Source organism: Copidosoma floridanum, unplaced genomic scaffold (genome assembly GCF_036245765.1).
Source record: "Copidosoma floridanum isolate Cflo_tuat_1 unplaced genomic scaffold, Cflo_Japanese_pri ptg000021l, whole genome shotgun sequence".
NCBI lineage: Eukaryota > Metazoa > Arthropoda > Insecta > Hymenoptera > Encyrtidae > Copidosoma > Copidosoma floridanum.
In genome coordinates this window covers 14,889,662-14,913,941 of record NW_028321898.1, presented here as the reverse complement: position 1 = coordinate 14,913,941, position 24,280 = coordinate 14,889,662, and the positions used below count along the sequence as shown (strand labels likewise).

The 24,280-nt window shown below is 33.3% G+C and overlaps 1 protein-coding gene across 1 annotated transcript in view; it reads right to left on the bottom strand.

The window, feature by feature from the left end:
• Cad89D (cadherin 89D) overlaps positions 1–24,280 on the bottom strand; it is a 278,532-nt gene that overhangs the window by 86,118 nt on the left and 168,134 nt on the right. Inside the window, exons 14-15 of the mRNA XM_089594166.1 lie at positions 12,042–12,339; positions 10,438–11,119 (exon numbers count right to left, since the gene is read on the bottom strand). Of these exons, the coding sequence (XP_089450292.1) occupies positions 10,438–11,119; positions 12,042–12,339 (980 nt within the window). The remainder of the gene's footprint in view (positions 1–10,437; positions 11,120–12,041; positions 12,340–24,280) is intronic.

The window sequence follows — 24,280 nt, the reverse complement described above, 5'->3', positions numbered from 1 at the left end:
TTCTCTGTGTAAAATCATGATAAACGAGAACGTAAGGCTGCTAGCTAGCCCTTTTTCTCTCGTGACATCCTTACTTCTGTTTTTTAACATATCGAGAAAGAGCAGTGGTCTTTTTCTCTTACGCGCATACATCGCAAGCAGAAAAGCTGAGATGTAAATGCGTATAAAGATATGTCTATGCGTGTGCTAGCTCGTTGGATTTAATACATAGAGCATAGTGTTCACTTACTCCCACATACGCATTACGAGGGACCTGTGACTTCATAGCACAGGCTAATCTTTCAGTGAAAACATTCCTAGCCATACATAGGAGGATGTACCTCTTCTGTTCGATAACACAATGCTTATTACAGAGAAGGAAAGTATGGAGATGGAGCCTCAAACAAAGAAGCCTTTGTACCTGATCTTTTTCACCGTCCTCATTGATGACGCGGAGACTCGCAAGAGCTCAGAGGTCAAGCTACACTTCGAGGTCCTTTAGCGCTGGAAGCATTCACTGACAAACTGGGTGAAAAAGCCTGTCTGTATATAACTAGAAAAAAAACTCGTGGGGCTCACAGAGTTGCAAAATCCAGAGGTTAACCCTACCCTAGTACAATACTTTACAGCAGATATGTAATAGTAGGACAGGCTTATTGAACTGAATAAGCAGTGGATGTTCCAAAACTTATATGATACGAGTATCCTACTATCCAAGCAAACATGCAACCTGTCTGGATTTCGAGCCAAAACCATTTATCTTTGTCATATCTGAGAAACTGAAATTGGTGCTTGAGGCCACTTGACCAACTAAATATTTGTTTATAAATTACTTGATCAAAAAAATCAAGGGGCCTTAAGCCTGCTCTCAACTGTTTGGTTTCTAGGATAAGAACAAAAAGAAACCCTCCTCCTTCAGAAAAAGGTCTTTTAACTCACTGAGCCTGTAGGTAACCGGTTTACCCTCGTTATTCCACCCATAGAAGAGGACCAGGAAAACTGCTCGTACACCGTCGCAGGAGAAACCACCCCATAACCAGCGTAAATGTAGACACAGTGGGAGGCAGACTTGCCTATTTTTCGAAAAAATGGACGGAACTATTTTTAGACAAGTTTGCCCTTAGATGCGTATGGGGTAACAAGTTAATAATTTTCTGAAATACCTTTGCAGTCACGCGTGACAGTGATTAGTCTCAATACTAACTCAAAACAACTAAAAATAAAAGCTGAAGTAGACAAACTTATCCTAAAGGGCATAGTTAGCAAATGTAAGCCAGCCTGAGGACAATTTTTATCCTCGCCTTAAACACAGTGATATGCTACCTCAGGTACACTTGTATCTGTGTCTTGTGTCTTTGGATTTTGAGATAAAGTTCTCAGCAGAGAACACATGAACCACACTTAGCTGATGATGAGAAAACAAGTATTATAAACCCTAACCAAAAAGTTCCGTGATTGTGAAATTTTTCATCAGAATAGACAATACAGCGACTATTGTCTATATTAATCGTACCATGTATTATCAAAATCAATTTCTGATTGGACACAAAATCGAAGCATTTTTTAAGTGGCATCGTACATCCTGTCAGCCGATCATACGGAAACGTACAATCTTTCGCACATGAGACATACTACCGTAGAATAGGAGCTAAGGGACGAGTATTTTACGCATATTCAAAGAGTCTTTAGTCAACTTAAAGTGGAACTCTATAAGCCCGACGAACAAAGAGTGTGACCATTGTTGCTCATTGAGTGTAGATCCAGAAGCGTGACAAATCGACATTTTTTCTAATAACTTAGTCAGAGCCTTGCTTTTATGCGTTTCCCCCGCTCACTTTTATCTTGAAAACTCTTAACGAATAAAAATTGCATCAGGTATAGTAATAGTATAGTAATAGTACCAGACTGACCAGGCCAAATCTGTAACTTTCTTTTTTTAGAACTCCTAACTTTCAAGCCACTGAGGCTAGGCCTTGACTTACAGATACTCATACCTCTTTACAGGGACACACACTACTTCCAGGTACAACACCTGGTCATGGTGGCAGCGTTTATATCGGGGAAGTCTTCTCTAGGAACGAGATTCTGCCGAAAGCTGTGAAGGTTACCCTAGCTTCTTTAACTTACTCGATCGTAAGGCAGTACGACACTGAACTTAAGAGATGGTAGCAGTTTTGCAGTGACATTGGGTACAAGATTTTTTATCTGATTTAGAAATTCACATTTCTGACCTATTTGCTTGACGAAGGCGCATCTAACAGAAGTCCGAAGTCAGCCCGATTGGCAGTCTTCATTGTTAAGGACTGTGTTAGCCAATCAGCAAAGAGAAGAGAGAATCTTATTACTCATTTATACAGCCAGCTTTTCTAGTCAATTGTATTATCTCTATGACAAGTGGACGTTAAGCACTAACGTAAGACTTGAAGGTGGTACAACGTATCTCTAGGTACAGCACTGTCTCATTTTGATGTAAGACTGTCGAAGATATACATGACAAGACCGATAGGGAAGAGCGAGAGAGAGGAACTATTCGATGTGTGTATGTCGGGACTGGGAAGATGACCTGCTGTTAAGGTGTGATTGAGGGTGCCAGTGCGTCAAAAACGAGGAAGTTAACGGGTGTGTAAGCTCAGGTACATCTACTTGCATTTTTCCTCGGAAGAAGTCAGAGGTGTTGAGCTTAGATCGAGTGAGATATAAAAAAAAGAGAGATCTAATTTAATTTCACTGAAGAGAAAGAGGGCAAGATAGAATTAAATTAAAGTGAATTAAATTTATTACATAGAATAAGGACTCAGAGATGAGCTCAAAGGTCCTGTATAGTATGTGTGACTGACATTACATAATCTTAATCACGCAATTAAATTATGATACACTAAATTTGTAAATGAAATTAAAAGTAATTAAAATCATACAACTCAATTATAGAACAAGTAGATAAGATCAAAGTGCACATAAAATCAGTAATACTGCTACGGTGACAGAATGCATGTTTAGTACCATAAAAGAAAAAAAACGAATACACAAACTAACGTGAAGCATGAACAAGTTAAAATAATAGTATGTTATGGTATAGTATAGTACCTTTTTAATGCAGGGCCCCAGTACAATTCATGAACAGCGGTTAGTAGTGCGTCCCATTTATTAGCACTACCCACATAAAACGAATCATGAAATATTTAAGGGCAGTACCAGACGTGATCAGATCGAGACTGGGAATCCACTTAGAGACAACAATCTGAGACTGACCAGAGAGATAAGACTTATATTATTCAGAATCTGATCTGGAAAAGCTAAGCTTGTATAAGTTTTTACAGAGCAAGTTAGTGTCAACGACATCGAATTGCACGTGAGCAATCGATAGCAATAATAAAATTAACATATTGGTTCAATAATAAAATTAACATATTGGTTAAAAATAGTGACTCCAATATCGTCGATCGTCAGAAATCTGATTGAATATTATAGTTTCAAGTTACTTAGATGTGGCATTTGGAATACTAATTGGTCTCAAATCTTTTACATGCTTAAACTCCCTGATCTTGCGAATGGGTGCACACTTGATTTCTTCCACTTTGCCAAAAAGACACCAGATTGAAGAGACAAATAGAAAATGTTCAAAAGATAAGGTATAATATAAAAAATACAGTCCTTCATAAAGCAGTGATAGTCAACAAATGTACAACAACCAAGTTGTTATTAATAAATTGTTTGTAGTAACCCTAAGTTTAACTACATAAAAAGACAGATTGAGGTATGTAATATAAAATAATTACTTAACAGTAGCTAACTCTGTCTCTCTTTTTCTCTCTCTCTCACACTCACTTTTTTTAACCAAGCAAGTATAGTGGGATAGAATTAGATTTTTAATTTTAAAAAATTGCTTCTAACGCGAAATAAGTCTGGAAGGTAGTTGAGCAGATTCAGAAGAAATCTAAATTTTAAAATGTTTTAGACTTCAAATTGTGTCAGTTAACGGCCTGACTTTTGACTAGAAGGTAAGGCTATACCTACAGACAGAGAGAGCGAAGTAATGTATCGGTAGATGAGACAAGATGTAAGAGAGATCGCCAGGTACATGCTCGGAAGTGTCATCACTATTTGCATGTTACGCCGTGTGTATGAGGATAGATAGAAAAGAGAGAGAGAGAGAATAAAAGAACAAGAGTAGAGTAGGCAGAGTAAGTGAAAGAACAGTATACAGAGACAGGGAAATGAGAGTTGAGAATACGGAGAAAGAGAGAGATGATAACGAAACAGATTTATTCATGCCAAGATTTAAAAACCGAATGGCAACGAAGAATACAAACATTAATGTATATAAGTAATATACCAATATCAAAAGAAGAAATAATACACTAGATTATTCGAACTAATTCAAGAAGACGCACATTCAACAATTATAACATGTAGTACTATAGGTAATAAATAAATACAAATCATAGAAAATTTATCACAAAAATAACGAAATAGTGTTAACCATCTACGAAAAAATATTCAAAATACGCAACTTTAAAAGATTCAATAGAATTTTTCAATTTTAACGTCGCAGGTATCTTTTCCCATAATTTCAGAGCACTCAAAATAAAAGAGCGCTTATACGTGACTGTTTTGCGCAGAAGGGAAAAAAACCCCTGCAATACGCCTAGCAGATCTCCTCAAGCCCTTAATCGGTAAAAATGATTCCACTAAATATTTTGGTCTTTCTAAAGTGAGCAACCGATGAACCATACAGCCCAGGAAGTATCTCCTATGGTCATCGACAGTCAACAAACTGAGCTGTCGGTAAAAAGGCCTCAATGCAACATCGTGACCAAGCCTGAAAATAAACCTTACAACTGTATTAAGAAGTTGGTGTAACTTTAACTGGAAGTATTTTGAAAGATCAAGGTAGGCCAGCGATGTGTAGTCTAAATGCGGGAGTACGAACGCGGCCGTAAGCATCTTCTTTGTCACCCACAACAGTGAATCCACCCCATACCGAAGCCGATGTAGCATATCATGGACAGCCAAAAAAACCTCAGACACCTATGCGTTCCAGATAAGATCGTCAGCGAAGATAATACTCAAATTTTTAATCGACGCAACAAAGGGTATTACGGTACCATAGACGACAATTTATGGTACACCTGAACGATCGATCCTCCTAAGTAATGTGGCGTTGCTAATAACTGTGCCTTTATCTTGGAGAAGTTAAATGGCAGCCCATCGTCTACAGCCCAACTGTTAACAGCACTGATGTACTCATTGAAATTCCTGATGGTGTCTCGAATATCAGCAGGCAAGCACTGAATATACACCTGAAGGTCGTCCACGAAAAGCATAGCTTTACCGTACTTGAGACATGATATGATCGAGTTGATGTAAATAAGAAACAGCACGGGTCGAGGTGACGATCACTGGGGAACTCCTAAAGCAACATATTGAGGCTCAACCACACATCCATTTTCATCTACTACAGATAAAGAGCGTTGGAATAAAAAAGATTGTATGAAACGAATTGAATGGTCCAAAAAATTGAATTGTTGAAGTGTTAGCAAAACAAAAGTCAAATACAAAACAAAAGTTAACAAAAGTCTTCGATGATCCAAAGTATCAAAAGCTTTCTTAAAATCAAAATAAACAGAAAAAGTAATAATCCCCCATCCATACCACATCGAGTATCTTCAGACACCAGCACAAGAGCTGTCTGCATTCTGAATCCTCGTCAAAAGCCTGATTAAAAAGGTGACAAAAACGAGGCGCTTTCCAAGTAGTTATAGATTTGATCAGCGATAAAATAGTTTATTACCCTTTCGACATGAGGTAAGTTAGCTGCTGCACGACTTTTGCGAGGAGCATATGGGATTCTAAACCTTTGATAACGGCACGATACTAGAAATCTTCCATAAGCTTGGGTATGTATGAGTGGCTAACGAAGTATTAAATATATGTACAACAAAGGGTACCATAACAGGGAACACATCTTTAAAATAACGCAGAGATAGACCATCGTTACTCAGACTTCTAGCCTTTGAAAGGCAATGCAACATCGCCTGATGCACCTCAACTACAGTAAATGGGTAATGCGAAAAGCCATCGCAAGAGGCACCACCGACTATTCGCTTGAAATCCTCCGTAGAACACTGAGCATGAGCACACGCAACTGAAGAGTAAAATTTATTCAGTAAATCAGTTGGAAAGATGTTAGCCTGCCGAAAAGGCCCACTGGCAACAAGGCCAAAGCAGCGCAGAACGAGAAAGAGAGAGAGTATAGCTTTTTTAAGTAGAGCAGAGAAAGAGGGAGAGTGATAGAGAGCGCTTGAGTGTACAGAGAGCAAGAGCGAGAAGGGCAGAGTAGAGAGAGTGTAGAGGATAGAGCTCAGAGGATTAGTAGAATAGAGTAGCTTAGGATTGTGGACAGAGTAAACGAATATCTTAATGGTTAAGCATTGTCTGGTAAGATATAAGGTGTAATAATTATAAACATTTTAATTATAAGTAAGTGCCTTTTTATTTCATAAAAATAATAGCAGGAGTTATCATATGACAGCCGTTGAAAGTATGAAGATCCTACGAAATTAAGATGTATATAGAATATAATCCTTCCAAATAGTGCGTCTGTTTAGTATTTTGGTCACAGTGTTGTTATATATATACATGCAGACGTAACGAACAGCTATTTGAATTCATCAAACTTGTAACGGCTGTAAAAACAGAACGCCGGCAATGATAAACGTGGGATGAAAAGGCTCTTACTAACAATTAAACTTACTATTTGTTTTACGCTATATCAATAATGATAAAATGCTTATTTTAAAAAATATTTAAATATATCTACAGACTACGTATATTTCATGCCATTGGTGTCCCTCCATGTTTTACTCAATACCATAAGTTCTGGAGCATATCGTTTTATCCCCTCCAGGTTCACTCTCAGAGCAAATAAAATCTCTGCGATTAGAGTTTCACAAAACTGGCTCTGCCGTTAATAATTAGTTATTAATTATTTTTCAAATTCATATTTTTTATTAGTTTAGTTATGTCTTCATCTAAAATAAGGACATGGGTACGATATCTTGGACACCACGATTTTGGAATCGAACCATATATATATGATGAAGTCACACGCAAGATACTGTTCAATTATTTTTCCCGTATTTCTGCACGTAAGATACTATACACATTAAAATTTAATGACGGTAGTGGCGACATCGAAAATCTCGAAGTATACACTGCATACATCGATAGTCTTGATGTAGCAAAACTGTACTTCTTGATTCTAAATGTAAGAAAATAAGTATATTAAATGTCTTGGATATGCGCTGTTTGCTTGCGTAGTTGACCGTATACTTAAGTTCACCAGATTAATATAAGTCACTGCGCACTTAAACATCGCATATCTAAAATATTTACTTCGGGTTTTGGGATGTAAATTTTTTTAAATCTAGATTCAAGAAGTACAGTCATGCTACATCAAGACTATCGATGTATGCAGTGTATACTTCGAGATTTTCGATGTCGCTACTACCGTCATTGAATTTTAATATGTATAGTATCTTACGTGCAGAAATACGGGAAAAATAATTGAAAAATTCCTACCTGCATACTTTTTTAAATATCAAATTTGAAAGTTAAATAGATTGTTGTACGTATAAATGCGATGATAGATAAATCTCTTGCAGATTTGATAGTAACAAATAAGAAATAAATTATAAAAATAAGATAAGATTGGCCTTTTTTTCAAGGTCAATTCAAAATCAAAGGAAGAACTCTGGCCATAAATTAAGAATGCTACACATAAAATCACAAACCACAGCATCGGTGAATTTGTTATCAAGTCGAACTCAACAAACACGATTAATGACTTAGAAAACCAAACCTGCTTGCTAAAGCAATACACTAAATATCGTACAGCATCAAAACAATTGCATCAATATATGGCGCTTTTTTCGCTTGAATTGCCTTGAAAAATATTACGAAAACGATTGAGGCTCTTAAGTGATGCAATATCTAATTGATGTGAAAAACGCATATCTGTGTTACATCGATGACAAGACAGTTGAAGGACTGGAGTTGTTAGCCATCAATCCACGTACAGAGGAATCGGGAAATGTTGTTAATTTTTTCCCTAAACGTCCTCAAATTTTGAACCATCAGAGAAGACATCGACAATTATACTGACAACAACGAAGATCACGAAAATTACATAAATGATGAAGACTGGACAAATTGAACTGTTGAAATTTCTAGCGCTCTTTTTACGCCTGCATACATATTCACACCCCCATCTACACTGGACAGTTAAACACTATTATTACAATACACGTGCACACATAAACACCCACGCGCGTACATCTTTACGCTCATACAGTAATACATGGGACGTAATAAAGGATAAACCTCCTGGTAGTGCATCCTGAGTAATGCTAAATGTCCTGAAAAACACGTTTGGAAAAAGGTTTGTGAAATGTATTGGTCGAGGATTTTTTAATTACGTTAACATGATTTGCACCTCAAAAAACTCTTCATTTGTGAGCCCAATTCGTAGTAAGAATCATACCACAAGTTGGATAGTCAATTTTCAATAATCGATATCTCAAAAACTAAGCGAGAAAGACATGTAGTGCCTACGTTAAAAATACTTATTTTTAATAGTACTACACGATTCAATCATAAAATCGTAGTGCCCAAGATATCGTACCTTCCCCCACCTGGAAACAGAAGTTCCATTTATGTGCTACACGAATTTAATCGAAGTCCTGCTCAAGTCTCACGCAATTTCTATCTACGTACCACACAACTTCCCATGTACTGCGCAAGTCTCACTCAGTTCTTACATCAGTCTTGTACATCTTTCGTACAGGTCACATGCTCAAATGCTGCAACAGTGAAAAGGGATAATAAAGTATTTATTTGCTTTGTTGTACTATTTTAAGGAATTTTTTTATTTCATTAAGTGTAAGTGTGCTTGAATTAAAATTTACATATAAAAAGTTCAATAAAAGCTTAGTAAGCATTCTGCTAATCATCATGCATTGAATGAGAGTAATTTAAGCCCTTATTGTCCTCGATTATTAAAATTATTCTTGTTTTTATTGACATTCATTTTTTAGTTATTCAAAATAAAATGTTATAAGGTAGTTGCTTATAACGTAATACAATGTGGAACAGTCTATAACAACAGTCGATATAAAAAAGACAGTGTGTAATAATACGTATTTTATTGGCTGGGATTCACAAAGGAATCCGATAACTGGTTGCTGTCATGAGTACTTTGTGAATAAGATAAGCCAAGAGGTTGTTAATTTGCTAGATGGCGCACAAACGGAATAAAGTTTATAAGGGAAGAAAACTAATGCAAGATTTGAACTGACAAAACTTTATTGATACCCAGAGTTTATTTCACAATTTCGATATTTCTTCCTATTGTGGGTGTTTTTTATCTTTTGGAAAAAAAGAATAGTTTGAACCTGGCGTGTATCCATCTACGGAAAGTATGTAAAATACTTTGGATTATGTTCATCAGGTCCCTCAGAACTTGTGATTGCCTTGGTGACAGATGCCACCAAGTACGAACACTACTATTACTGCAGTTACAGCCGTAATGCTACAAATGCAAAATAGCAGACAATATATAGATAAAAGTTTTACTAAAGTGCTATTTAAATAAAAAAATTCAATGTTGACATCATTCTGTTATTATATCAAACCAAATTTAATATTAAAATGCTAACTTGCAATTCAAAATAACAAAATAAAATGTTATAAAACGCTTTTTCAACCTTTTTAAAGCGTTTTTGTTGTTAACTGTATTAAAACAAAACTATAGATAAATTGCTTAGAACAAAAAAGTGTGTTTTGAGAAGTTCTCTAATTTGTACGGTAATCATTTTATCCAAAAATATGATCTACAAAAATTAGATAATGTAAAATGATCTTTTGCCAATTTCAAACGATTTAAGAAAGCATTTTACGGGGAAACATACTTTACAAAAAATGTACAAACATACATACAAAAAAGTTGTTTTTCAACGAAATCTACGACTCTGTTTTTCAATGTGAACATGTATAACGTACGGAAAAGAAGTTATCACAAAAAAAAAAAAAAAAAAAAAAATACGTTTTTTTGTCCCTGAGCGCTGCACTTAAAATACAAAAATACGTATGAAAATGTCACAGATACGCCATGTGACCAACTCAAATCACCCTCATATACTAGGTTTAAAACTTATTTTATTTTTAAAACAAACTATTTGTTGATAGTTACACTTTTTGCTCTGACAAAACTATAAAGTACTTCCATATATTGGTCATGCCTAAAAATAAAAGAAGCTTTATGCTACTAAATAGGACTACGATAGCTTTACTAATTAGCTAGTGAAACATGATATGTATTGTGAATTAACTTAAGAACTCTGTTCAACAAATAAGAAAAAAAAAAAAAAAAAAAAACTACAAAGGAAGCAACATACTTACTTAGAAATTTCAAACTTTGCACTGTTATCCGGATTGATGAGTGCCATTTGGTACGTAACATCAGCATTGTCCCCAAAATCCTCGTCAGTAGCCTCAAGTTTTCCAAATTCTAATTTTGTGTAGACCCCTTCAAGAACATCAAATGAATACGAAGACTTTTTGAAAATAGGTGCATGGTCGTTTACGTCAAAAATATGTAATCGTATTGTTATATTATCCATTAATCCATCGTTGTCTCTAGCAATAATTTCAACAGTAACATCAGTTTCACCGGGTAATGCACCAGCTACGGATACCTCACCGGTTTTGGAGTCCATAACGAAATAGTGCTTCACCATTCCTCTGGACTTAAATTTACTTTTTAGAGAGCTGAAGTCTTCCATTTCTGATAAGATATTATATGTTACTTCAGAATTTTTTCCCTCATCAGGATCTCGAGCAACAAGCCGAATAATAGGAACACCTATCGTTACATTTTCTGGAATGTAGAGAAGTGGTGATCGATGATCGTTCCTTTCTAAAGCAGCTTTGCTACTATTACTCTTCATACTCGACTTATGAATATTGTCTTTTGTAACTCTGATTCCTCGATCTGGTAGGATAATCATCTGTGCAAAATTTGGTGCATTATCATTTTCGTCTTCTACTTGAATTGTAAGTGAGGCGTTTGACGATTTTTGAGCTGTAAAAGAAATCTTTTCGTCATATATTTTTCAAAAGAATGACTCGTGATTCTTTCATACAAGCAAGTTAAAAAATATTAGTTAATTTTTACGTTCTCATCAAATCAATATAATAAATAGATAATACTTGTATTACAGTTTACGTATAAGAAGTGTATTCAAAAATCAACGGAAATTTAAAAATTTTGTGGATTACATTAATGTTATTGGCATAATTTTTAAAATGGGATTTGTTGTAGGGATAAATGACCTAATTACTGCGAATTGAAGTTTTTAACTGTGAAAAATTATTTATTCTTCCATGTTTTTCGATGTAAATTAAAGTAGTCTTATTTTATCATCATCCGCAGCGATTACAACAAATAAAGTTTTTTCTTATGTTACTTTTTTCCCTTAATTACTTAAGTGTTAATATAACTTGCTTGTATTACTGCCAACGGTTTTACAATTAGTACCAGTTACTACGCTTCCAATTACTGTACGGGTATCTCACATAACGTTTTCATGTTGAAGCTCAGAACAACTTACTGCACACTATTTACTGCGAACGCCTACGAAGTTTTATTTTTATTTTTATGTTTTATAAGTTAGATTTATTAAAAATCTCTTGGTTGAACAATTATGTATTTTGTGATGTAAAATATGTCTCTGAATTGAACGTTATCAATATCCAAGCGTGTCACTATGTATAATCATACGAGTTTTCTAGTTTTTTTTTAAATTTTGTATTATTGAAGAGTTCTCAGTAATTCAAGCCTGTGCAGTAAATGATTCATGTACCTCTTGTAGTGTATTATTTAATAAACTTAACTTAATTTAATGAACTTAAGTATTAAAAGTTGTGTGAGTGAGTACATAATTCCTTATTTATAATTTATATTAAACTTGTCTGAATCTAAAGATTCGAAAATATTTACTTACTCCCATCTTGAGCAACTATTTGAAGATTGTAGGCAGGCCTTTCTTCACGATCAAGCAAATCTGTTGAATTTCCTATGTAAAATATCCTAGCCGTCATCTGATTTATCTCAAAAAAATTACTGCCAATTCCCTCCAATGTCAGCAAAAAATTAGCATGTTCATCTAGATCTCGAACAGATATGTGATTCAGCATAATAACTTCAGTCCCTGTACGACTGTTCTCTAATATTCTACCTTCGTAAGCACTTGAAGAAAATATAGGAGCGTTATCATCTTCGTCATCAACTATGACTGTTACCTAAATTAAATTAATTATTTTATGTAGTTTTTTTTCAATTTCTTGCATCAAGTACAGTATCCTCAAAAAATAATTTTTACCTATGTCAATACCATTATGTTTTATTCGAAGTAGTATTATTCAAGCATTAATTGTATGTATGAAAAACATTTTCTTAAGATCTATATACGTTAAAATATTGCCTCCACAATAAACAGATATGTTGCTATGTTTATCTTAAATAATTAGGCAAATAATTAAGGATTTGTTACAAAGTAAAGTAACGTTGAATTTTAGAGATTGAGCAACAAAGGCATGAAAATTTCGTAGTCTTATAAAAAAAAATAATAATAAAAAAAAATAAAATAAAGATGATATTGTTTAAAAAAAAGGATTTTTAGAAACAATTACTTTTAGGACACAAGTAAGTAAGTCCAAAGTTTACATTGATACTTACTGTGCATTATATGTACAAAATTTTTAAAAAACCATTTCTAATCTACGAGCACAAAGATTTTTCATATTTTTAATCAGAGTAAGAGTTCTTTGATGTAGCAACAAACTTAACTATTTTATGTTGAGCTCACTACTTTTGAAATCTTTTACTTTTATGAATACTTTTAAATAGATATCATTAAAAATATTATAAGTCTTTAAAAAGGCACTTGATATTGTCATGGTTTCTGTCATTAAAATAACTACTGTATCACATACCACTGTATTAGGTTATTTTTGTAGTCTTGATATTTTATCTATAGATACCAAACGCATCAAACTTGCCTAACCTATCAATTTAATATGACGTTAGTTTTTTTTATGAACATTTAATTTCTTTTTTAAACAGCTGGGATTGCATAGGAACGTTCTCCGGTAAAAACAGTTATTGAAAAAATCTGCACACACCGGGAATCCATCCCACGATCCTTTAAACAGCGCTGTATCGGCATCAAGCAAGCTTACTACTGAACCAAAGCCACTCTTTAATTTGATGGGTCGTTATTGTTTATCAAAATATTCCTGACTCTAACATTTGCACTGTGAAACCTTGAACTTGATAATAACGTCGCTTCGTCAATTAAATTAAAAACAACGTTTCTTTTAAGACTATTTGGATAACCTGAAAAGTTATTTCAAATTTGTCCAGATAAAGTAAGATTTTCAAACCAGTCAAAGTTAAAGTTGTTAGAGGTTTTAATTATTATTGAATCTGAAAACTTGATTCGTTTGTCAATGTCGATTTCATAAATAAACTGTAATTGAGGGTGATATGAATAATAAAGTTTAAAACTTTGCCAATGTGATCTTCTTTAATAAAGAGTATTATATTTTCCACGTAATAAAAATAATAGTATCAACGAATATTGTTTATTTTTTCAAATGTAGAGATAATAACATTCCAGGTCTATTACGAGGTCTGAGAATATAGAAAATTTTAGACGCAAAAAACATGTTTTTGCTATTTTTTCATTTTTTGGGGGGCTCTTGCTGAAAAAATTCTCTGTCAATTTGTTACCATGCATTAGAACTACTTCTCTTTTTTTCAAGCTAGTCAGAATCTTCTTGGCTGAAAAACTAATTCTACCATACTAGAAGAAAAATGGGGGATCCCATAGGAGCGTTGAAAATTTGTTGGTAAAACTTATTGTCAAATATAAAAAAAAGTGTTACTGTTTAAAAACCTTATTCATTTATAATTTTGACTAAAAGCATCTTTACATTTATTAATTATAGGTGAACTTCTTTGGTCAATACTCGTTAATATTAATTCTAATGAAATATTGGTGAACAACGACGCAACGTCTAGCGATATTAATTTGTGATCAGTTAGAAGTTGTACATCTCGTATTTTTTAAAAAGTTAAAACTATTATTTACGAGTTATTTCAGAACACTAATAGCACTTTTGAGTTCGTTATAGATTGTTTTTGCAAGAAAATGTGTAGGTCTATTTCTAAAGGTAACAATGAGACTCAAGGGAGTATTGACTTAATGAATTTTCAGCAATCCGTAACATTCAGAAAAAGTAGTGTCCGTGAGAGACAAAGCGTTACTATGAAAACTTCTGGATGAGGCTGGCACTAATGGCCAATAAAACGTTGTAACAATAATAAATAGCAAACATTGCCAATTGGCTCTCAACGGCTTAATTATTACGGAAGTTCTCTAAGATATACTATATGTGAATTTTAACTGAACATTATGTATTTTTAATAGTTATATACAAAGATAAAGAATAAAAAGAAATAGCAATGTCAATACTAATGTAAAGGTTTTTTAAAAAATACTAACTTTTATATGTTTCAGTCAAAAAAAGGAACGTAATTTCGACAGAAAATAAATGTCTATATTATTTAAATGAAAGCTTGACGGAAATTACGAGGATGTAATCGAAGTGCCTTAGTAACAGTCGCATGTACACACAAAGGTAGTTATCTAAAAAGTATGATAATACTTTTTAAAACTCAAGGTATGTTACTTTTAGATTGGCACACAAAAAATTTTAAATAAAAAAATTTAATTTGGCAACATTGCAAAATGGTATTACAATAAGGATCAAAATTGAATAATGATTCCAACAAATCATGTATACTAACTTCTGAATAATTACAAATACGTCTAGGGTGGATATCAAGTAAAATAATTAAATCACTTAAAAATAAATTCGGTTACGATGAAAACTAATAATATAAATTATTCTGATTTTTAAAGAAATTGGTGTCCGGAACGTACATGGAGACGAATATATTGTTATATGTATCCATACTTTAAAATTAAAAAAAAATACTACAGCATAAATACCAATATTCTAATTATTTCTTAAATAGGGCAGCGTTTCATGTTTTCACAACAATACTGATTAACAATGACCTCTACGGTTTTTATTATTTTATTATAATATAAAATACTATTTAATACATTTATATTGTGTCACTTATACATTTAAGTATTTTTAAATTATTATTTAGAATGATCTACATAATAACAACAAAAACAAATCAATGCACCCGTCTACTTGCCTCATGGGCGGTATGGAAAAATAAATAAGATGAAAATAAATAAAGATTTGCCTTTTTTTTTAAGAATGAGGGAGGGTGATGAGCTGCTTATTAAAAATAAAAAGTGTGAGGTGTGCGGATAGCAGATGTAAAGGTGAGGGACCAAACCAAAATATTTTTGATTTGCTAACCAAAAGTAAGAAAATCTTGTTTGAGAAAAAGGCTGAGGAGGGCGAGAGAAGGTAAAATAAATAAAGATAATTTTGTCTTTTTTGGGAGAGGGTGAGGGGGAAACAAAAATTATGAGGAAGTGAGGAGACTAACCAAAATTCTATTAGATTAATTTTACAAAGAAATAAAAGGAATTATGTATTATTTTGAGGGGGGCCGAAAATGGGAGGGTAAGTGGACGATATAAAAGTGTTAAAGGAGCCAAGAAGTAGAGAAGCAGTGAGGGGGCCAAGTGAGATGAGCGAGGGTAAAGGAGAAGTATGCATAGCTATTTCTCAATAACTATATACTACTGGAGGATACATAAATGAGTGATTCCATTTAAAAAATGCTATCGTGACAGAAAAAAAAAAATTTTATTTAAAGGCACAGTCACGGGGCAAAACTTGTCTTATTCTCTATACTCTCTAAAACATCAGAAAAATCATTTTCTTGAAAAAAATTAGAGGTTATTTTTTTAAAGTAATACTTCTATACGTAAGTTCTGCCCTACAAAATTAATCAACGATTTCAGATTGGTGACCTTGAGAAAAAGTGTAACGGAAGTGGATTTTGCTTGATTCTCCCTTTATGTCCCACCCCTCTTGACGTACTTTCAGTCCCCCTACACCACACAACGCCACCAGACCACACAACATCCTGCTTTGCAAAAATGCAAAAATACTTCAGTACACATATTGAATTTTACTTCTTTTTTCTTTTAACCAATTCTAAAAAAAAAAAAAAAAAAAAAAAAAAAAAGTAATTAAAGAGATTTGAACTCTCAATTTCTTGCACACAGGGCAAGGACTTTTTTTTGGAAAATAGTTTTTATTCAGAGTTTTACATAATTATTTAAATGGCGTAAAAAAAACATTTGAAAAACGCCCATCTTTACCTTTGCACGCCAAAAGGTGTACATTTTATACAGAATGGCTTATTATGCTCTCGCTGTAATCAACTTTTATTATTATTCGGGTTTACATTTCTTTTGTTTTGCTTGGTCGCGGCTAAGGTTGTACGTAATATTATTGCTTTGCTAGAAAAGTATAAAAACTAGCGATGCTTATTTCGCTTCATTTTGTACATGGAGGTCTTGTAACTAAGTAACAAGCAAGTAAGAGAAATAACAACAGTAGAGGCCAAGGACTTTACGCACTCTTCTATGACCAGGTAATAGAACCGTGATTACTAAATTTTGTCGTACAGTTCGAGACTTATTTTCAATACAAATTTTTATTTACTATGTATTCATTCATTTGGTTTTATTTATCATTAAAAAAATAAGTCATTTAATAAAATTAATTTTTTCAGTACATGTTTCATTCAAACATTTAGAAATAAGTGTAATACATATTAGCAAAGCAGCTTTTATATCGTACTAATATATAAAGCAAAGTCACTAAAACCGTTGTAATCGCTAACCGCGAAAACTACTTAAGCGATTTTGCTGAAATTTTGCACACTGATTCGTGATACTTCCTAGATGGTTTTAGTATAGTTTTTATCTTAAAAATTTAATAACAATAGCAATAAATGAGCTCAAATTTTTGCAAAAAAAATTAAAATATCTTCTCATCTAAAAAAACAAAAATCGTCATTACCTTTCGATTTTAAGCTTTTTGAGTCGTAATAGAATGAATCAAGAAAGGCGCAAAAGAAAATCTACAGTTTTGACAGATACACTAGAAAAAAAGTCGTAAGGAAGAAATATAAAGAAAAATTGGCAAAAAAAAACAGAAAAAAATGAGTCAACATTAAAAGAAAAGGGGAAAGATAAAGTTAAGGTCAAATCAATAAAAAAAGATCAGATAGAAAAAGTCAGAAAAGTAATTTTAAGTCCCGATTCACAACCAAAAACTATCGAATGGTATTGTAGTATTGTATGTGGTAAAGTCTATAACAAGTCTCGTTAAGACTAGGTATAATGTATTTTATATAAGAAGTGGGAGCATGTAAAATGGGTTATGGGTGTTGTTGTGTCATACCTATGTACTAATTGTTACTCTGAAGAAGACTAGATTTAGTAATTAAATAATCTTACTATTATATAAAAAGACAGTGTTTGTATGTATGCTCGCAAAATTTTAAAAACAAACTGAACCAATCAATCCCAAATTTTGACAGAAATTCAATTACAAGTTCTAATGTATCATGGGCTATTAAAATTTGCGATGACTTTCATAAGAATGTTTTTATGCTATTTATAAAAACTAACTGCAAATTAGCTCTGAAAGGGAGTTTTAACTTTTGACCACTAGACGGCGAGTGGTTACGTTTTTAATGTCACTTTACATTAACTAAGCTGCTCTCGAAATCAATTTTATGGAGTTACTACAATAAGTAAAAGTTCGAAGTAGGCTTCAGTAAAATGTGACATGCACGTAGTCGATGTGAAGTGATAACACATCTCTTGAAATTTTATGTCATCAAAATGCCAAAATCGAGATAGTCTTGCAAGACAACTGCCGCAAGATCAGTGGCATCTAGATGACTAAACAAAAGTTTAGATGATAGTTTAACTTGAAATTTTGAAATGAGAACAGCAGGGGTCTGATCAGGGCTTTCGATATCTTGCAAAAGTAAGCATTTTTCTCGATAATCCCTACAAAATAACCAAAAATAACGATAATACCCATACGCAGTTTAGGGATTATCGACAAAAATGCTTACTTTTGCGAGATATTGAATGTCCCGATCAGACCCCCAGCTGTTAATAGACGTGCTAGGGAGATTTCCCCTGTTCGAGAAATGCGTCCGTTACAGCAACGAATACGGTCCTTTTCTTGAAGACATCGTCAATCATCAGTGAAAATCAACGGCCCTTCAGGGTCAACAGTAATTTTAAGGCGTAAGAAACGCACAGTACTATTCAGCATGATTATATTTTTTTCACTTTTTACAGCTTATTATTTGACAAAATAAACTGCTTGAATTCCAAACAACTATGTTTTCAATACGAAGATTTTTGTCCTGAGAAGTGTTAAAAATAGATGTAAAATTTTTAACTGAAAACGTTTTACATTATATGTCAACTCACTATGGTGTTCCATTCAATGAGTCTTGGGCAAAGCCGAGACGAGGGGGCTGCTTGTACTTAATAAAGCTTTATTTTCTGTCAGAATTGTCTTTAATTCGATTGTTACAACTTAAACCACAGCTGTTACAACTAATGACGAGGCAAGTTGTACCAACTGTTTTTTTTTTTTTTTTTCGGAAAAATATCTTGTTTGATGTACTTACTGAAAATTTTGATCGGGTTTTTTTTTGTATGTAATAGTAGAATAGTTAATCTATCGATCAGCATTTTTTGGATGAAAAAAAAAAAGATAATTAGAAGTACTGTTATTGGTAAAAATTGTTACAACATGCCCCCTCCTTCCCTAAATGTTTTTTTGGAGAGTTTAAGGAGACGAGATTGCTTATTGATGCAACTTTTGATGCAGTACCTCATTTAAAAGTGTACTATTACAAAGTGAAATTTTCAACGATAATGGCTGATAGTAATGATACGGTATGTAATCCCACATTCGTTTAAGGTGGCTAGGGTGGTTTTTATCGGCATGATCAAAACCTCTGAAATTCTAGAATTATGTAAATAAAGTGTGCCAAATGCATTTGCGATAAGAAAATATTGGGGTCAACGACTTAAGGTGGCTCATCACATTTTTGAAAGTCGAGCCATTGCACCCAAATTGAAATTTATGTTAAAATATGACTAAACGGATGTACAGTTAAAATTTTAGGGCATGTTGCCGGCCAAAATCGAAAAATAATCATATTGAAAGTTTGAAATTTTAGCATTGGTCTTATGGAGCAGTCTGATTTTTTCACCGAAAGTGTTAGATTTCGTAGGCTAAAAGTCGGGCCACAGTCTCCAGAAACTGAGAGCAAGTAGTTTAAATAATCTTCTTTCTAACAAAATCGCGAAAGTCCAAGATTACCGGTAAAAACAAAAAGATATAAAGTCTTGAAAGTTCTAACCGCAGGATAACCTCAATTTTGATTCTTGGCGCTAGCCCGGGAGATTCAAATGTCATATATAAGAATGTGGGCAAAAAAATTGTAAAAATATTGTTTACATCTAAAACTGGAATGTCATGCTTGGTTTTGAACGCATATTATTGCAAAAACTTTGTGTAAAAATATTAAATAACAATAATTTAAATAAATAGGTTGAATAAAAAATAGTTGAATATAAAACTTTTATATTAATTGTTCATTTGATGACAACATAGCAATAACGCCATAAATAATATAAATTCCAATCAAATAAAATATCCTTTACTTTTCATTACAAACAAATATTTGGCTTATTTTGTCTAATACTTTTGTGTTAGTAGTCACCCGTGGCTTTTCTCCAACATTCTCGCTTACAAAAAGCCTTAGTCCTTTTTCTCCACTTTTCGTAAATACTTCATTTAAAATAGATTTATTTACTCGCGCCTTAGCCATTTTCAGCATCATCCCATTCGAAATATTATTTTTGTACTCTAGTAAAGACGCTTTATTCAAAGAAACAGCTGCTTCTTCGTTTTTCTGTTTCAAAATATAAGAAATACTTTGAGACTTTTCCCTTATAATATCATCACTTATTCCTAATTTAACTAACAAATTGCTGAGAACTCGCACATCTTCCACAGCGTTATGAAGTGATTCTGTGTTTTCTGTTTGTAAAAAATTTTTCCTCTCGTTCGCCTGATATTGTAATTAGCATTCATTTTTTACAAGCATTAATTTAATATTTACTGGTAAAAAAATACACACAAAACAAGTATAAGAAAGTTGACAGGTGCTGGAGCTGAGGCACACGCGCGAGTTCGTCTGCTTGGATAGGGACGTACGCAGCTTTTTCGATACCCTATCAATAGTAACTTTTTTCAATTACGGAATTTTTTCGCATTTTTTTGCTCATAAATCATGAATAAGACATGGCACAAACCACTAACTGTCTTTTTATTGGTTTATATTCAGTAAATTTATAATTTATAGAAAAGCCCCCCCGGTGCCCCTGCTTGATACGGCACCATCGTGATGAGCCACCTTAATTTTTTCTTACATCGATACTGAAAATTAACCAATTTAACACCTACTCTTATACACAATAGTCACAAAATTGACTATATCTTTGAAAATCTTTGATTAATCTTCAAAATTTTTAAATAGTACTTGTAAATTTTCTTACAAAGAATCTACTAAATTCTTAAAACCATAGAGTCAACGACTTAACTTAAAAGAAAATCAGAAGAAAAGTGTGAAACATTCATTTGGCTTGCCTGGCAACATCTCCCAATTTTTACAATTATAATGTCACGGTACTTTTCTGGAAATTTCTTGATCATGTACTTTGATTTTATCGAAATAACTATATTTATTGAAAAATTTACCGTCGGAAAGCATTGATTTTTTAGGGGCTTTTATGGCACACTACTCCCTATGGTACGAATCGCCCAAGCCACCTTTAACTCAATATAGTCCGGGAGCCAGGGTACTTTTCGTAGCCGATGGAGGTCTATGGTTGCACCAAAGTTTTTTTTATGTATTTTGATGCACTGAATCCGATTTTCGAAGGTGCTTGGCTGTAAAGTTGGCCGATTAATTGTTATAAACATTTTTTATAAACAAATAAGAAATTTTCATTTTTTTGACATAAAAAAATTTTTTTTAGATTCTTTGGCCAATTTTAAGACAAAAAGTATTCTTGTCATTTTTTCGTAAAACCCTTCGTTTACGAGTAAAAAATTCACGAAGTTTCGAAAAACAGGGTTTTTCACGAAATTCGACCATACGTTGCACATTTATTAATGCATATTTTTTAATCCAACACGGCTTAAAACTTTCGTATAATATAGTACTACAATAATATGGAATGAGCAATGTATGATTTGAATTGGATTTTTATCTAGCAATGCCTCATCGTTAGGTCTATTGCGTGCTTACGCGGTAAGTATGTACTGGAGACCACGCATGAGAGTTCATTATGTTTATTTATAAAGAGCTGCATTTAAACTTTCTTCCGATATTTTCACTCCTTATTTAAATGTCTAAGGATGCACATCATAAAAATTGTTAGGTAGCATATTGTTAAACAATTTGTTTAAACAAAATTTTTTTTTTATTTTTGAAAAAAATTTTTTTTTATTTATCTATCATGTTTTTAGCAACAAGAATCTAATAAATGCATAAATAATTCCCAATAACCCAAATATCTGCGTTATCTACAATTTGTACATTTTACAACATGAAGCATTTAGGTGACATATTAACTTAAATTAACTGAATTCTTAGTCTCAGTTTATCATTTGCATTGCATAAACTTGTTTTACTACTTACCCTTTTTCCTTTTTACAGTAGAATATCGGAAGAAAGTTTAAATGCAGCTCTTTATAAATAAACATAATGAACTCTCATGCGTGGTCTCCAGTACATACTTACCGCGTAAGCGCGCAATAGACCTAACGATGAGGCATTGCTAGATAAAAATCCAATTCAAATCATACATTGCTCATTCCATATTATTGTAGTACTATATTATACGAAAGTTTTAAGCCGTGTTGGATTAAAAAATATGCATTAATAAATGTGCAACGTATGGTCGAATTTCGTGAAAAACCCTGTTTTTCGAAACTTCGTGAATTTTTTACTCGTAAACGAAGGGTTTTACGAAAAAATGACAAGAATACTTTTTGTCTTAAAATTGGCCAAAGAATCTAAAAAAAATTTTTTTATGTCAAAAAAATGAAAATTTCTTATTTGTTTATAAAAAATGTTTATAACAATTAATCGGCCAACTTTACAGCCAAGCACCTTCGAAAATCGAATTCAGTGCATCAAAATACATAAAAAAAACTTTGGTGCAACCATAGACCTCCATCGGCTACGAAAAGTACCCTGGCTCCCGGACTAATACTAATTTCTCAATTTTACGTTTTTTTAAGAATTCCAAGAATAATTTTATTGCTTTCGAAAGAGTAATTAATCCAGTCTCCCTTTTACAAAATAATATTTAGAAGAATTTCTCTCTTTAAAATAGGAAGTTTTCATGATTAAGCTGTCAAACAAGTAAATTTTTGATGTTTATGTCGTGACAAAAGTTAAGCGTAAGTTCATTATTTATAGAAGAAAAAAAAGCAATGTTATTCATTAGGTTTGTATTTTTGAAAAAAATATTAAATTTGGTCTCGTTGCCTCTTAAAAGAGGAAAATTAACGTCATAGCTCGTTTTAAAGGAGTAATATCTGTTCAGTACTCTGTAATGAGATTTATTTTGAGTTTTAATTTTAATTACATTTTTTCCCAAGTAATGGAATATAGTATTAATTGCAATTAATTTTTTTTTTGCAACTCTTTTGAGATTATTCTAGTAAGAAGTAAAAAAAACCAAATCCTTTAATGCATAAATTTATAAAAATTATAATATCTCGTACATTACTGCCTATCACTGCATAGAGGAAGGATTGCAATACATTGATGCTCAGTGACTGCAACTGTATTCCACGGACATTCAGCTTGCAAAATTTTTTTGCGTATTATTCGAGCTAATAGCTCATACAAATAAGTACACAAGTTTTTGGGAACGGCGTTGGCTCAGCGGTAAGCGTGATTGTTACTGATACAAAGCTAGAAGGGTCGTGGGTTCGATTACCGGTAAATGCAGATTTTTTCAAAAACTGTTTTCATCGAAAAAAGTTCTTATGTAACCCTGGCTGTTTCGAGGCGGTTTTTTCCGTGGAATTTTCCTTCAGAGTAATTCCAGGGTTTTTTCCTTGCCTCACAGGTCTTCGGGCCTGGGTGAATGCCAAACAGTGTTATGGCTATAAGTAGGGGTTAGCAGATCCGATCCACCAAGCAGGGATCGCCGGCCTTACCGGCAAGGAGTGGTCCCTGAAATATAAAGCTTCTCCGGGGATGCTAATTAGCCTGGATCCGATGCTTCGGTAGAGAGCACCGGCTTAACCAGCAAGTAGTGGATGGCCTGAAATATGGAGTCCTCTGCAGGGAAAGCTACAAATTAACGAGTTGTCCCAATGCACCGTTGATGCAGAGAGTGTCAACTTAACTGGCAAGGTGTTTCACCGGAGATGTCTGCACTGTGCCCATGGATTATAGGTATAACAGTGAAAGGTTTGGAAAATGGGTGCGGCAATACACCCCCACACATAGGTGGTGAGTAGGTGGCCCCAGGTGACTTGGATTAAGAGCTGTCGTGGTAAACGGGAAAAAAAAAAAAAAATTACTCAAGTTTTGTGTCAACAAATTACCTTTCTGGTCTAATAATCATGTCGAAGTGTACCATGGGCGGCTTATCTAAATGAGGGGAATATGGAGAAACGTCAGTGAATTCTTGTCAGGGCCACTAGAAGTAAATATATAAGGACTTATAAAATGGCAGGAGTCTTCTAAATACGAAGTCAATTAACAGGAAATAGTGCTAGTATGGAAAAAATTTACAAGCAATTGAATAACCGTTGCAAAATTTATTGATAATGTGTCACACTTTCTCGAATATGCTAAGTTTTTTCTTGAAGCTGGGTTAAAAAACCATCTCCATGTATTTGTAACTTTCCCTTTATCTAAGAAAAATTTTTTTTGATTTAAAACCTTAAAAGAAATAAACAACTCGATAGACTAACAGCATAAGCGATGCACAGATTAATGTTATGTTCTTAAAAATCGTAGAAAGCTCGCAAAGTAACACAATTTCTGAGTACTACTCATGTGATAAAAGAAATCTACGGTTTTAGAATAAAAAAAGCA